The 14,430-nt window shown below is 46.5% G+C and overlaps 1 protein-coding gene across 1 annotated transcript; it reads left to right on the top strand.

Moving 5' to 3' along the window:
* Positions 1-367: 367 nt before the first annotated feature.
* EIF4A3 (eukaryotic translation initiation factor 4A3) lies at positions 368-12,891 on the top strand. Its single transcript, XM_024761129.1, has 12 exons — positions 368-594; positions 2,632-2,704; positions 3,326-3,392; positions 4,038-4,100; positions 4,915-5,047; positions 5,242-5,322; positions 7,202-7,343; positions 7,806-7,944; positions 8,824-8,939; positions 12,144-12,251; positions 12,352-12,479; positions 12,666-12,891. Exons 1-12 carry the CDS (start codon positions 426-428, stop codon positions 12,680-12,682), a joined length of 1,236 nt encoding a protein of 411 aa, XP_024616897.1. The 5' UTR covers positions 368-425; the 3' UTR covers positions 12,683-12,891.
* Positions 12,892-14,430: the final 1,539 nt, after the last annotated feature.

Here is a 14,430-nt window from a genome sequence, read left to right as displayed (position 1 = left end):
CTGGCGCGGTCCGCAGCCCGTCTGCAGGGTCGCCAGGTCTACCGTCCCGCGCGGAGGATCCGGTAACTGGAAAGGGCTACATCAGCCGGAGAGCCAGGCCAGCAGTACCACACCCAGTGCGAACCGCTGGGCCCTGCCGCCTCCACACCGTTTGTAGGGGTGGGCGGAGCACGGTTCCGCGAGATCCCGCGGGAGCCCCTCCCGCGCAAGAGCCGCAGCACCGCCCCTTTCCCTGCAGCAGGCGCCCTTTCCCTTTCACGTGACCAGGAGCTCCCCGCCCCTTCCGAGGCTTGGCCCCGACGCACGCTCGTACGTACGCACGCACGCACGCTCGTGCTTGACGTCAGTTCCTGGCAGCGGCGGCGCGGGGCCCTGCTTCCGCTTTCCTCTGAGCCGCGAGCTTGGCTCTTAGCCTGCTCGGAATCATGGCGGCTACGGCTACAATGGCGACCTCGGGCTCGGCGCGGAAGCGGCTGCTCAAAGAGGAAGACATGACCAAAGTGGAATTCGAGACCAGTGAGGAGGTGGACGTGACCCCCACGTTCGACACCATGGGCCTGCGGGAGGACCTGCTGCGCGGTATCTACGCCTACGGTCGGTGAGCTCGGGCCGCGGGCTGGGGCGCCAGCGGGGAGGCGGGGGGCCCAGCCGGGGGTGGTTCCCGAGACTGGGAGTTCGGCCGCCGCGGGGCTGGGGGTCGGGGCTGAGGCCGAGCCCGGGGGCCCTGACGGGCGACCCCTGCCCCCAGCACGTGTCCCCACCCCCGTCTGTGTCGGCCGGTTCGGGTGTTGTTCTCCCGGCGGGGTGCCATGCTGGGTCACGCGAGGGCTGCAGCGTCCCGCGAGGTCTGCAGGGTCCTCCTTGCACCCCGGAGTCACTCATTCAGCAGATGATTGTCTTGCACCTGCCAGGTGCTAGGAACGTGCGCGGCTCTAGGCACTGGCGGCTTAGCAGTGAACCAGGCAGGCCTTAGGGACCTTGTTATGTTTGGGAGAAGGATTATATAGTCAGTGGTAATGGCTACGAAGAAAATAAAGCGGGATAACGGAATCAAGCGTGATTGGCGAGAGGAGAGAGTTAAAATAGAGCACATAGGTAGGGGGGCTCCCAGGAGGGGCTGGCATTTGAGCTGAGATCTGGGCTAAGGAACCCGTTATAAGAAGATTATGGTAGAACTGGGCAGCTGGTGCCAGGGCCCTGCAGCTGGGAGCCTTATGCATTCCAGGAACAGAAAGAATCTCCCTGTCCTGGGAGCCTGGGGGCGAGTTTTTTTTTTGGGGGGGGGGGCGCAGATCTTGAAAAGCATGGTGCGAGGTGATAGAGTTTGAATTTTATTTCTAAGGGCAGTGGGAGGCCATTGGAGGGTTTTAAGCAGGGAAATGATGGGATCAGATTTACAGTCACAGGTGGTCCTGGGTGTCTGGATATGGGGGGAGGTGAGGCAGGAGAGGAAGCAGGGAGATGTTAGGCTTTTGTTCCAGTCCAGGGGAGTGATGATGGTATTGTGGTGGAGATGGAGTACTAACAGAGTTTGCTGATGGGTTGAATGTGAGCAGGAGATGAAAGTCCTGGATGTTTGAGTAACTGGGCAGGTGATGATGCCCTCTCCTCAGGTGGGGAGCACTCGAGGGAGCTCTTCTTGAATGAGGAGAGCTTGAGGGACCTGTAAATCATCCAGTAGGAGATGTCAAGGAGGCAGTTGGGAAGAGTTCGGGTTTGGGATGTAGATGGGCGTGATCAGCATCTATGCTTAATGCCTGGGACTGGGACCGACATCTTTTTTATCCAACAGTTCATGATGTCATGACAGTCTAGCACAGAGAAGGTACGGAGGTAATGGGAGGTGAAGAACCATTGCAGCTGGCCCTCATCGTGTGGCCGACAGCCCTGCCTGCCTCTTGGCGCCCAGGACGTCCCTGCCCTAAAACACTGTTTTTAGTTTCCCATCTACTTGCTGGGTCATCCTGAGGGTTTAAATCATGTTATATTTGCTTTTGTGTTAGATGGGAAATTGTACTACATTTTAAAAGACTACCAAAATTAATTAAAGTACATTATTTGTACATAAAGTTTTGTTTGTTTACTTGGACAGTAGAGGGGTGGTGTTGTAGTTCATGTAGCTGCATCAAGGCAGGAGGAGTAGATGAAATGGGGTTGTAGGTGATAACAAACAACCTGCAGACTTACTGCTGGTGGGGAGTGGTGACTACAGCACTGATGGGTTTATATTCCTTTTTTTAACTTAAAAAGTAATACAAAAAAAACCCCATTAGTGCAAGTTATTGTAATATAGTCAAACAATACACAAGTAATTGGAGTAAAATATGAGCCTCCCTCACCCCATTCTCCAGGAGTAACCACCAGCATTTTTTAACCTAACTGGGGTGTCTCTATTTTGCAACAGTGTTCCTTAGAGATTGTGTCTGTATAAATAAGATGGTATGTTAGTATAAAAATCCACTTCAGCCTACTTCATTCAGCACTGTTTCTTGAGAGCTTAGTACGTTGGACATTGGGTTAGGAGGGGGTGGGGAATTTTAAAAAGCTAACATGCTCGGCACAAGGAGCTCCAGTGTATGGTTGCAAGTATGCTGTCCTAGTGGTTAGAGCTCATTTTTTCTGTTTTTACAGGTTTTGAAAAACCATCAGCAATCCAGCAGCGAGCTATTAAGCAGATAATTAAAGGGAGAGATGTCATTGCACAGTAAGTCTGCTCATGCAGAGGGGGAGTCAGGTGCTGGTTAGCACAGCAATGTAGTTCAGTGCTTCTTCATTCAGATGCTGTTACCAGCTCTTGCCTTGACTTCAGCTATGGGCTGTTTGTTTTTAGTTTTGCATCCTCCACTCTAGAAAGCTTTTTTTTTTTTTAAGCCAGATTTACTTACTTAACCTATTATTTGGCATATGGAATAGTATATAATACTCTTTTAATAACATTATTCCCTATTTGCCTAATTTTTAAAGACTCATTGACAAAAAAAAAAGTCTGAAATCGTAGAAAAGAATTATATAAAGGGGAATCTTTTTTTTGCCACCTCTAACACCCATTCTATAGATTCTGCAGCTCTGTCACCCCCTGCTGCAAAGGCCACATTTACTGTCCTTATCACCCGTGATTTAAAAGTTGTGACATTATGCCTGAGTCCCACCACCTTGCAGTTAAGATACTGGTCAGGGGGTGTGGGGGAATCGACTTGGAAAAAGCTGCCCAGTGCTTCTGCAGCTCATCTCCTCAGAGCACTGCTGGGGCGGGGGTTACATGAATGGGAGCAGTGGCATGTAGCCCATCACTCTAAATCGCATTTATCTGTGTTTTCTTTACTAGATCTCAGTCTGGTACAGGCAAAACAGCCACCTTCAGTATTTCTGTCCTCCAGTGTTTGGATATTCAGGTAATCTTAAACTTCTCTTTAATCCTAGGAAATACTTCCTTTACCTTCTGTAACTACAGTGTTCAAGAAGTACAGTTCTTAAACATCTCTGGTTGTACTGATTAAGCACATTTTTAAAGAGAATCTTAAGTGCACACTAATATCTGAGCTGATATCCTGTCATAAATTCCTTGTATTTAAACTGAAAGTCTTTTAAAATTTTTATTGAAATTTTGTTGATTTACAATGCTGTGTTAGTTTCAGCTGTATAGCAAAGTGATTCAGATCTATATAGTTCCCTGTGCTATACAGTAGGTCCTTTTTGGTTATCTCTTTTTTTACATAGTAGTGTGTGTATTTTAATCGCAAACTCCTAATTTATCCCTCCCTCCACCCTTTCCCCTTTGGTAACCATAAGTTTGTTTTCTATGTCTGTAAACCGGGAGATTTTTTTAACTAGTGGAAATTCTTGTCTGTAAACAAGAATCCTGACCAGTATACCCATTATCACTGGATACGCAATTTAAGTAACATTCAGGTTCGCTTACCTGAAATCAGATGTGTGGTTAACTTGAGATAATATTCAAAATAGATCTGAGTCTGAATTAGTGCAATCTACCGTGAAGATACTGAGATTCTCTATTTTCCGACAAATTATTTTACCAGGTTCGTGAAACCCAAGCTTTGATCTTGGCTCCAACGAGAGAGTTAGCTGTACAGATCCAGAAGGTAAGACAGTTAAAGATGGCACTGTCGTATTTGCAAGTACAGTTGACCCTAAACAACATGGGTTAGAACTGCATGGATCCATTTATATGCAGGTTTTAAGAAATGAATATGTACTACAACACTACATGATGCGAAGTTGGTTGGATCCAAGGTTAGGGAGGGCTGATTGTAAAGTCTGTGTGGATATCTGACTAAGCTGGAGTTGAGCAGTCAGTAGGTGGGCCGGCATACCTCACCTCCCTCCCTAACCCCCACGCTGTTCAAGCCAACTGATTGACTTAATCTAATCCGGTTTTTCTGTTCTGTCAGGTTTTTTTTCCCTGATTCCTAACATTTTGTGATAAATCACATATGAGTTGCTGGTTTGTATGAAGTCATTGTTAGTGTAGCTTGTGTGATTCCAATAGTTTTTTGCAATCTTAGAATTGTAATTTTCTTCCAAAAAAATTAAAAATAATTGTAACTATTTTGTTTTTATAGTATAAACATTTTGGAAGTGTATCTATTAAGATGTTAATAGCATCTGTGGGTGGATAGGATTATGAATTTTATATATTTTCTTATTTTTCTGTAAATACATACTGCTTTTATAATGAAAAAACAGTAAAACTGACTTCATTCTGGCGCAGAAAAGAGTGGAAGGAGGAGACTTGGGCTCTCTGTAGTTTTATGATAGAAATAATGGCATAAACAATACCCGGTGGTCATCTTAAACTAGAATAGAAACAATCTTCATTTTGGGGGAACTCAGATGTTTTGGACTTCATAGCGGTCTTGGGGCAGACCTTGAACATGAATCTGTGTTTTAATTCAGGGCCTGCTTGCTTTGGGTGACTACATGAACGTCCAGTGCCATGCCTGCATTGGGGGCACCAACGTGGGGGAGGACATCAGGAAACTGGATTATGGACAGCATGTTGTCGCTGGCACACCTGGGCGTGTCTTTGGTAATTGCTTTTGTCTATAAAGAGTGCTTAAACAATAGAGGACCATTTTCAAATTGATATGCTACATAGTGGATTTTTGCATTTGAGTAACTTGTAAGAAGTGGAGGGAAGGTCCCTGAAATGCTGTGGAAACTGGTTGAAATGGCTGGCTCTTAGAGCCTGAGGTCTACTTATTTCAAAATCTGATTTTATAGATATGATTCGTCGCAGAAGTTTGAGGACACGTGCTATCAAGATGTTGGTTTTGGATGAGGCTGATGAAATGTTGAATAAAGGTATGAGTAACAAAAGAATTCATTTTCTATTGATGTAAAATTCTTAAATTTTCACCGTGTAAAATTGAAATGTGGAACTAATGAGCTCAGTATAAGTAGTATGTTCTTTGTGGAAAACAGTTATGCCCTGGGTGCACTTAGGAACATTAAAACTCTGATTTTTTTATGGTAGTGGTTTGTAAGACTGATGACAACCAGAACAACAGCATTTCAGCCAAACTGATGGGGTACTGCTCGTTGTGTGGTGGGTGAGCACAGATGGCTGCCGCGTGGAGCTGGGATGTGGTGCAGAGATGCCTGGTGGTGGGGAAGGGGTGAACAGATAGCTGAATGAATCTTGTTACATGGCAGTAGGGTATTTTGTGGTTTGGATGTTCCATAATTTATTTCACTAGTTGTATTTTATTGGTTGTCCAGGTTGTTTTTACTCTTTTATCAGTTATTTTTCAAGGTAAATTTCTAGAATTGGGGTGTATTTCATGTATTTCTCCCAAAACGTGTGAGGACAAATATGTGAGGACCCGTAAGTCATAGCAGTTTTGCTCTTAGCACAGCAACTGGGAAATGCATAACGACAGCTGTCACCTTGGTTGAGTAACAGCTGTGGGCAGTACCTCACAGTGTCTTCAAGCCTCCCCTCCCTGCACACCCCCCTCCAGTCTTACTTCCATACCAGGGGGTCGGGTGGGTCGTCCCCTTAGACATTGGGGTCGCCTGGCATGAAGGGGATATTTTGCTTCTCAGGAGTCACCAGTAACTCATGGGGTTCTTCCCAAGCGTTTTCCTGTTCCCTGGTTCTTGAGCAGTTCTCTCAGGAGCCTAGAGGCTGATGCCACCCCTTGGAGCAGCCCTCCACCCCACCTCTGTCTTGGGCCCCTTACCTGGAGGCCCTGCTCTTCAGCTAAGTTAAAGGTACAGTTACTACAAAGTGAGGTCTCCAGAACCAGTGGCATCTATGTCAGCTGGGAACATGTCGGAAATGTAGCTTCTGGCCCCCTGATCTCTACAGTCAGAACCTCGCAGCCACCTGTCCCCTTCTCACACGTCAGCCTCCTAACCCGTCCTGCAGAGGTGGTGGTGTGGTGACCCGAGGGCCAGGTCCTGCTTGCCAGTGGGTTTTATTTAGCCTGTACCATATGAAATAATGTAAACTAGCTGCATTATTTAATTGGGAGGTTTTTAAATTAAGGTATATTTCTCACTGTTGTGGCCTCACCCGTTGCGGAGCACAGGCTCCGGACGCGCAGGCTCAGCGGCTTTTTTTTTAAGTGGAGATTTTTTTGGTGAAAATCTAGATCTCGGGCTTCCCTGGTGGCACGGTGGTTGAGAGTCCGCCTGCCGATGCAGGGGACATGGGTTCGTGCCCCGGTCCGGGAAGATCCCACATGCCGCGGAGCAGCTGGGACCCGCAGGCCATGGCCGCTGAGCCTGCGCGTCCGGAGCCTGTGCTCCGCAACGGGTGAGGCCACAACAGTGAGAGGCCCGCGTACCGCAAAAAAAAAAAAAAATCTAGATCTCTGGATTTATTTAAAATGTGGCAGATCTGGCCACAGTGGATGCATACCCTCACAGAGCAGCAGCAGCTGGAACTGAGATGTGAAACTACCTGCAAGGGTCTGAGGTTGTGGGCTCAGGTTTCTGTTGCTTTTACCTGTTGGCATCCAGGACTCTGGGGTGGGGCTCTGATCCCTAGAGCACACCAGGGAGAGGAGAGGGGATGTGAGAATTTGGTCCAGCTCTGGAAGAAGCTTCCGTGTGAAATCTTGCACCTTTACAGTCACAGTGCGGCATCCAGTTAAATGTGAACAGTTGATGTGCAACTTCTGTTTCAAAGTGTGCAGCCTTAAAAATTCCCCGTGTGTCTCATTCCTCATCCCAGGTTTCAAAGAACAGATCTACGATGTGTACAGGTACTTGCCCCCGGCCACTCAGGTGGTGCTTATCAGTGCCACACTGCCCCATGAGATCCTAGAGATGACCAACAAGTTCATGACTGACCCTATCCGCATTTTGGTGAAACGGTGAGGATGCCCTACTTCTCAGGTGGGACTAAAACATAGCATAGTTGTATTTGGGTTTTAAAACATGAAATTTCTTTTTAATTTTCTCTTTTGAAAAGCCAGCTTTTATATAGTCTCCTTTGATCCAGTAATTCCAAATTTAAAAATTTGCTGACAGTATTTACTTATTGATGGAATTATTTACCATTGGCAGTAAAATGTGTATTCTATTGAACAGCCGAACATTTTGTTTAGAACCATATACAAGGTGTGGTTAAAGGTTCATACTGATCCAGGGCTTGGGCCCATGTGGTGGAAGTGGCGACTCCTAGGAGGATGTGGCTGGCGGGAGGGGCGGGGGTTTAATGCCCAGGCTCCTGGGCCGCTGGGGGTTGGGCCCGTGCCTGGAACAGCCCCTGGCCTGCGCACGTCCTCAAGTTTTGGTTGGAAGGATGAGTTGACAGGATTGTGTTTGTCCTCCAGTGATGAACTGACTCTGGAAGGCATCAAGCAATTTTTTGTGGCTGTGGAGAGAGAAGAGTGGAAGTTCGACACGCTATGTGACCTCTATGACACACTGACCATCACTCAGGCTGTTATCTTCTGTAACACCAAGAGGAAGGTGCGTGGCCATCCTGGCTCTTTAATGTCCTTGTGGCGAAAACCAAAGATCGGTTTTCATAGAACTTAGGTCAGGTATTTTCTGTTGAGGACCAGAATTACGTGCTTTGGGCTCTGGGTACGTGGTCTCCTCGGGCAGCCACTGGGCTCTGCCCTTTAGCTCAAAGTCACCCTGGACGATGAGTGGACAAGCGGGTGTATCCAGGGAACGTGTGCAGGGTGTTGATCTGGTCCCTTGACTGAAGGCTCCAGGTCATTGGTTCAGGTGGGGCCTGGACACACGTTCTTTGAGCTCCCAGGTGATGCTGATGTGCCGGCAGAGCTGAGAACCCTGGCAGCTCCTCTTGGAATAGGAACAAGATTTGGACCACATTCCAAAAAAGTTCTGAACTTAAATTTCAAATGAGAACAGTGACATATTGTCTTTTAAGAGAAATTTTGCCCCGATATTTGCTGAGCAGAGTTAAGTTTTCTACCCAGCCAGTGAGGATTAGCCTGAGTTTTGTTTATATATATATATATATATATATATATCTTGTTGCAGAGCAAGGGCTCTAAGCATGCGGACTTAAGTAGTTGCAGCACACAGGCTCAGGAGTTGTGGCTCGCAGGCTTTAGAGCGCAGGCTCAGTAGTTGTGGTGCACAGTCTTAGTTGCTCCGTGACATGTGGGATCTTCCCAGACCAGGGCTCGAACCCCTGTCCCCCGCATTGGCAGGTGGGGTTCTTAACTACTGCGCCACTAGGGAAGTCCCTAGCCTGAGTTTTAAGAGCACTTGTTTATGAATATTCGAATTGGTTCTGCAGGTAATTGACATGAAATCCTGTATACAGCCTCTGGTTTGTGAACTTACGGCAGCATCTGTTGTTTCCATCTGTAGGTTGACTGGCTGACGGAGAAGATGAGGGAAGCCAACTTCACCGTGTCATCCATGCATGGGGACATGCCCCAGAAGGAGCGTGAGTCCATCATGAAGGAGTTCCGGTCGGGTGCCAGGTGGGTTGGCTGAGCTCTCTGCTGTGGTCCTGGTGCTGGTGCTGTGGGCCAGCATTTACGGGGTGTTACCCGAGTTTTCCCCCCCACAGCTGAGCTCGGGCAGGTCACCAACTTGCTGGTGAGCAGGGCAGCCACTGCTTGTGTGATAGGATAGGCTGAGATGAGAACTAGCCTTAACTACGTAGGTCGGTTGCCTTATTTAGAAGCGTATTTTTCTGTTTCCAAATAAATGGAGATTTTCTGTTTATCTTTTTGTATTGGTTTTAGCTTAATCCCACTGTGGCCAGAGAACCCGCTTTGTGTGATTTCATCCCCTCAGTGTGTATTCAGACTTGCTTTGTTGGCCCAGCACGGGGTCGTTTTACAAACGTTCTCTGTGCTTAGACAAGATGGGTGCTGTGTGGTGTTGGATTTCAGTTGCTAGCTGTATTTCTCAAACCTGCATCCTTACCCTTTTTCCCTTAAGCCTTGTTTCATCAGTGTTGAGAGTGCCGGTTTTCCTCTTGGGGGTTCTGTCCGTTCTTGCATTATGGGTCCAGAGACCTGAGTGTACAAGTTCAGAATTACTACATTTCTGGAGGATTTAGCTTTTGCTGTGGAAGTGTCTGCCCTTCTGTACTAGGGCTTTTGTCCTGAATCCTGCTCTGTCTGACCAGCAGCACCGGCTCTGAACGCTTGTCTCCTTAGTACCACCTTTCTTCCTTCACCTCTGGTTTGTAGACTTAAGCTTTAGATGGATTTCATGCAACAAGCATATAGTTGGGTTTTATTTTTCCTTTTCTTTTAATCTAATGATAATTGCTGTCTATTTTTTTTTTTATTTTTGGCTGCGTTGGGTCTTCATTGCTGCAGGGCTTTCTCTAGTTGCGGTGAGTGGGGGCTACTCTTTGTTGCGGCGCGCGGGCTTCTCATTGTGGTGTCTTCTCTTGTTGTGGAGTACGGGCTCTAGGCGTGTGGGCTTCAGTAGTTGTGGCACGTGGGCTCAGTAGTTGTGGCACGTGGGCTCAGTAGTTGTGGCTCACGGGCTCTAGAGCACAGGCTCTAGAGCGCAGGCTCAGTAGTTGTGGTGCACAGGCTTAGTTGCTCTGTGGCATGTGGGATCTTCCTGGACCAGAGCTCGAACTTGTGTCCCCTGCATTGGCAGGCGGATTCTTAACCACTACGCTACAAGGGAAGCCCATAATTGTCTTTTAACTGGAACATTTAGTCCAGTTTCATTTAATGTAAATACTGATATATTTGGTTTTAAATCTTACTTGTCATTTCTCTTCTGTGGTTCTTTTTTCTTTCTTTAGTTTGGATTTTTTGTTGTTGTTATTCCTTTTCCCCACTTTTTTTTCCTTGTGGTACGTGGGCCTCTCACTGTTGTGGTCTCTCCCATTGCGGAGCACAGGCTCCGGACGCGCAGGCTCAGTGGCTATGGCTTACGGGCCCAGCCTCTCCGCGGCATGTGGGATCTTCCCGGACCAGGGCACGAACCCATGTCCCCTGCATAGGCAGGTGGACTCTCAACCACTGCGCCACTGGGGAAGCCCTCCCCACTTTTTATTTTGGAAAATGTTTATTTCTTTATGTTATTTAGTGGTCACCCTGAAGAGTCATCAGCAGCTGTGGTTGCTTGGTACCTTTACCATCTTCTCTGAGAGCACAGAGAACTTGAAACCCTGACTTCAGTGACCCCCCCCCCCAGACTTCTGTCACTGTTGTCATGTGTTTTAATTTACATATATTTCAACCTCAACAAGAAATTTTTGCTTTATATCGTTACATAATTCATATAATGAATGCTGCATAGTGACCACACTCAGTACTCTTCTGTTTTTCCTTTATCTCTGAGCTTCCATCAGGGATGCATTTTAATATATACATATATATACATATTTATTTATTTTGGCTGCACCAGGTCTTAGTTGCGGCACGTGGGATCTTTAGTTGCGGCATGCATACGGGATCTAGATCCCCGACCAGAGATCAAACCTGGGCCCCCTGCATTGAGAGTGCAGAGTCTTACCCACTAGACCATCAGGGAAGTCCCAGGGATGCATTTCCTTGTGCTTGAAGAATGTCTTTCTGTATTTAGTTTGGGTCTGCTGATAACAAAATGTTTAAGTTTCTTTGGAAATGTCTGCTTCGTCTTGAAACACCTCCTTCTGATGTGTTGAAGGAGGCAATCCACGCGGGATCGGTCCCAGAAGTCCTGTGGACACCAAACTCTGCAGACATTCTAATCCCTTATGTGAAGTGGCCTAGTGCAGTCGGCCCTCTCTGTCTGGTGTTTCTTGGTTGCGTCGGTCCTGTGGGGATGTCACCTGCTGCTGCTCATGTAGAACAGTGTCTTCTCTGCAGGCTGCTTCTTAGGTCTGTTTTGTTTCTGTGGTTTCACGCTGATGAGTCCATGTGTGATTCAGTCTTACTCCTTCCGTTTGGCACTTCTGTGACTCTTGGCCTTACCCCTCTGTTGGTGCTTTGGCCCCATTCTTTCCTCTTCCTCTAGGGCTCCAGTTATATGTGATTATCTGGCAGGATTATTTTCTCCTGTTCTGCTGTCCCTTCAGACTTTGAATGCTTCTAGATCAGCAATGTCCAATAGAAATATAATTCAAGTAAACATATGTCATTTAACCCAACATATCATATCACTTCAACATGTAATCAACATTAAAAATATTAACGAGGTTTTTTTGCATTTTTTTTGTACTAAGTATTCAAATCCAGTGTGAATTTTACACCGTAAGACAATCTCATTTCAGACCAGCCACTCTGGTGCTTGGTGGGCTGGTGGCCTCAGCATTGGATAGTGTGGGTCTGTGGTGTGTCAGATTCTGTCCTGTGTGAAGGACAGAGAGGTGTGAGTTGCATTTCTAATTTGAAGATACTGTAGACACTGCACCAAAATCAGTGAGGCTGCTGTACTTGAGTTTTTGCTAGACAAAAGTAAAATGTCCTTCCCAATTATTGGTATGGGACTGGCTCGAAACAAATTAAATGTAGTAGTGTAAAAGATAGCCAAATTGTTTTTTTTTTATCAGCACACATGACCTAAGTAATGAAATATACCAAACGCGCCTTCTGAACGTGGCTTTCTGGTGCTGTCCCTTGTGCTTCAGCCTGCAGAGGGGCCAGTGTGAGGGGCCCTGACGTATTCGTAGCTGGTTTGACCCTTTTATGCTAAGGTGATTGTCTCAAATGCCTTTCTTTGTGCAGCCGAGTGCTCATTTCTACAGACGTCTGGGCCCGGGGGCTGGACGTGCCCCAGGTGTCCCTCATCATTAATTACGACCTGCCCAACAACAGAGAGCTGTACATACACAGGTAGGCAGCACAAGTTTTTCTTTGGTTTCAGTCTTGTTGATGGATTTACTGAAACCTTTTTTGCTATGTTTACTGAAGTGATTTTGCTTTATTGTTGAAGAATTGGGCGATCAGGTCGATATGGCCGAAAGGGCGTGGCCATTAATTTTGTGAAGAATGATGATATCCGAATCCTCAGAGACATTGAGCAGTACTACTCCACTCAGATTGACGAGATGCCCATGAACGGTAAGACAATAAATCCATATTTGTGATTGTTTTAGAGAGAGCTTACTGGTTCCTGGTTTGGGGCACTTGAGGTTTTTCCCGCTTTTTTTTTCTTTTGTTTTTGAGAAGTCTTTTGTGAGCCTTTAGTTAAATTTACAAATTTTCACTTTGTTTGTATTCTTCCTTCTTGTTTATCTTCTCTTTCAGTTGCTGATCTGATTTGAACAATCTGCTTGCTGGAGCCTGTTCACCTATTTTGTATCAATTTGGAAATATTTAGGGGCAGTTTCTGTTTAATGGGGTTTATGTGAATTCTCTTCTCAAAGCCCCCACAGGACAAACTTTGGAGATTCTGCCACCTTTTCTTACCCACATGTAAATAATGCATTGCTTTAAGTCTTTTTCATTAAACATTTAAAACTTTTCCCATAAACTCTAATTTGTATTTCTTTCTAATTTTTGTTTGCCCTCAGCTTTTCTAGTAACCTGTTGTCTGCATGATCTTGGGCAGTCATTTCACTCTTTTTTGATCTTTAAGGTGGTGAAATGGAAGTGGTAAGCTGCCTGGCCTCTCCACACTTACCCAGATTGGTACCCAATCCCATTTCTTATGGATGGCAGGTGGGGGAGTTGAGACCATAAATACTTTTCTCTGGGTTGGCCTGGGTCTGTGTGCCCAGATGCAGAGGGGCAGGATGGCACCCTGGGCAGATAACCGGGAGGAAGGATTCACCAGCCAGGCTTCCTCTGGACTAATGAGCCTACCGGTCACAGCTGAGGAGGGGTTGTGCACAGGGCACCATCGGTGATTCAGGGAGGGGCAAGCAGGAAACAAGCCAGAAGGTAAGACACCTGAGAAACTTAACCTAATTGAGATGCTGTCAAGTAAGGTAACAAAGAAATGGCAAACATCCACGGAAATGTGTATCCTTGGGGGTGATTCAGAAGTGTTATGTTTTCATAACCATTAACCCTGAGTGTTGGTGAAGGTGTGGGGGGCGTGATGGTGGCGTTAGTAGGTACAGACTTTTTGGAAAGCAGCCTGGCTCTTGGGCAGTAGGAGCAATTAGAATACTTCCCTTTGAGGGCGTCCTTCTGCGTAGGCAGTAGTCTGGAGTGCAGACTGCACAGGTGAGCTCACCAGTGTCCTCCAGCACCAGGAAAGGAGTGCGCATCACTGGGGGCTCGGGGAGGGAAGCAATGGGACATTGGCACTGACGCACGTGGTTGGAGGTTCTTGGGCAGGTGCTTGGGGCCACTCGCGTCACAGGTCAGGTGGGTTCAGCTGTAACCCATGGTGGCTAAGTGTTGAAACAAGGGGCTGGTGTGTCAGGTTAGACAGAAATGTTTACAGCATTATTCATAATAGCTGAAAAGTGGAAATAACCCAAGTGCCCATCGACTGAACGATATGGTAAGTACACATGAATATTATTTGGCAATAGGAAAGGATGAAGTGCTGACACGTTGCAGTATGGATGAACCTTGAAAATAGGCTAACTGGAAGAAGCCAGTCACAAAAGGCCACAGTGTTTCCGTTTCTGTGAAATGTCCCAAATGGGTAAATCCATAGGACAGAAAGCAGATTAGTGGTTTTCTGGGGGCTGAGAGGTGGAAATAGGGAGTGACTGCTAAAGGGGACAGGGCTTCTTTGGGGGTGATGAAAATGTGGAACTAGACAGAGGTAAGTGTTGCACAATTCTGTGAATGTACTAAAAAGTACTGAATTGTACATTTTAAAGTGGTAAAATTGTGTGGTATGTGAACTATACCTCAGAAATCGGGCAATCTTATACTTCCTCCTCTAAAATTATACTTAAAGACAGAAAGGGCATGAGCAAGGGGGGAAGATATTTGCAAAGCATATACTTGACAAAGGACTTAAACTAGAAAATATCAAGAACTTTAAGTGTAGGTAGAATGGTGGTCCCCCCAAAATGCCCACATCTTAATCCCTGGAACCTGTGAATAT

Source organism: Neophocaena asiaeorientalis, unplaced genomic scaffold, assembly GCF_003031525.2.
Source record: "Neophocaena asiaeorientalis asiaeorientalis breed wild unplaced genomic scaffold, Neophocaena_asiaeorientalis_V1.1 scaffold30, whole genome shotgun sequence".
Classification (NCBI taxonomy): Eukaryota; Metazoa; Chordata; class Mammalia; order Artiodactyla; family Phocoenidae; genus Neophocaena; species Neophocaena asiaeorientalis.
This window is presented reverse-complemented; position numbering and strand designations above follow the sequence as displayed.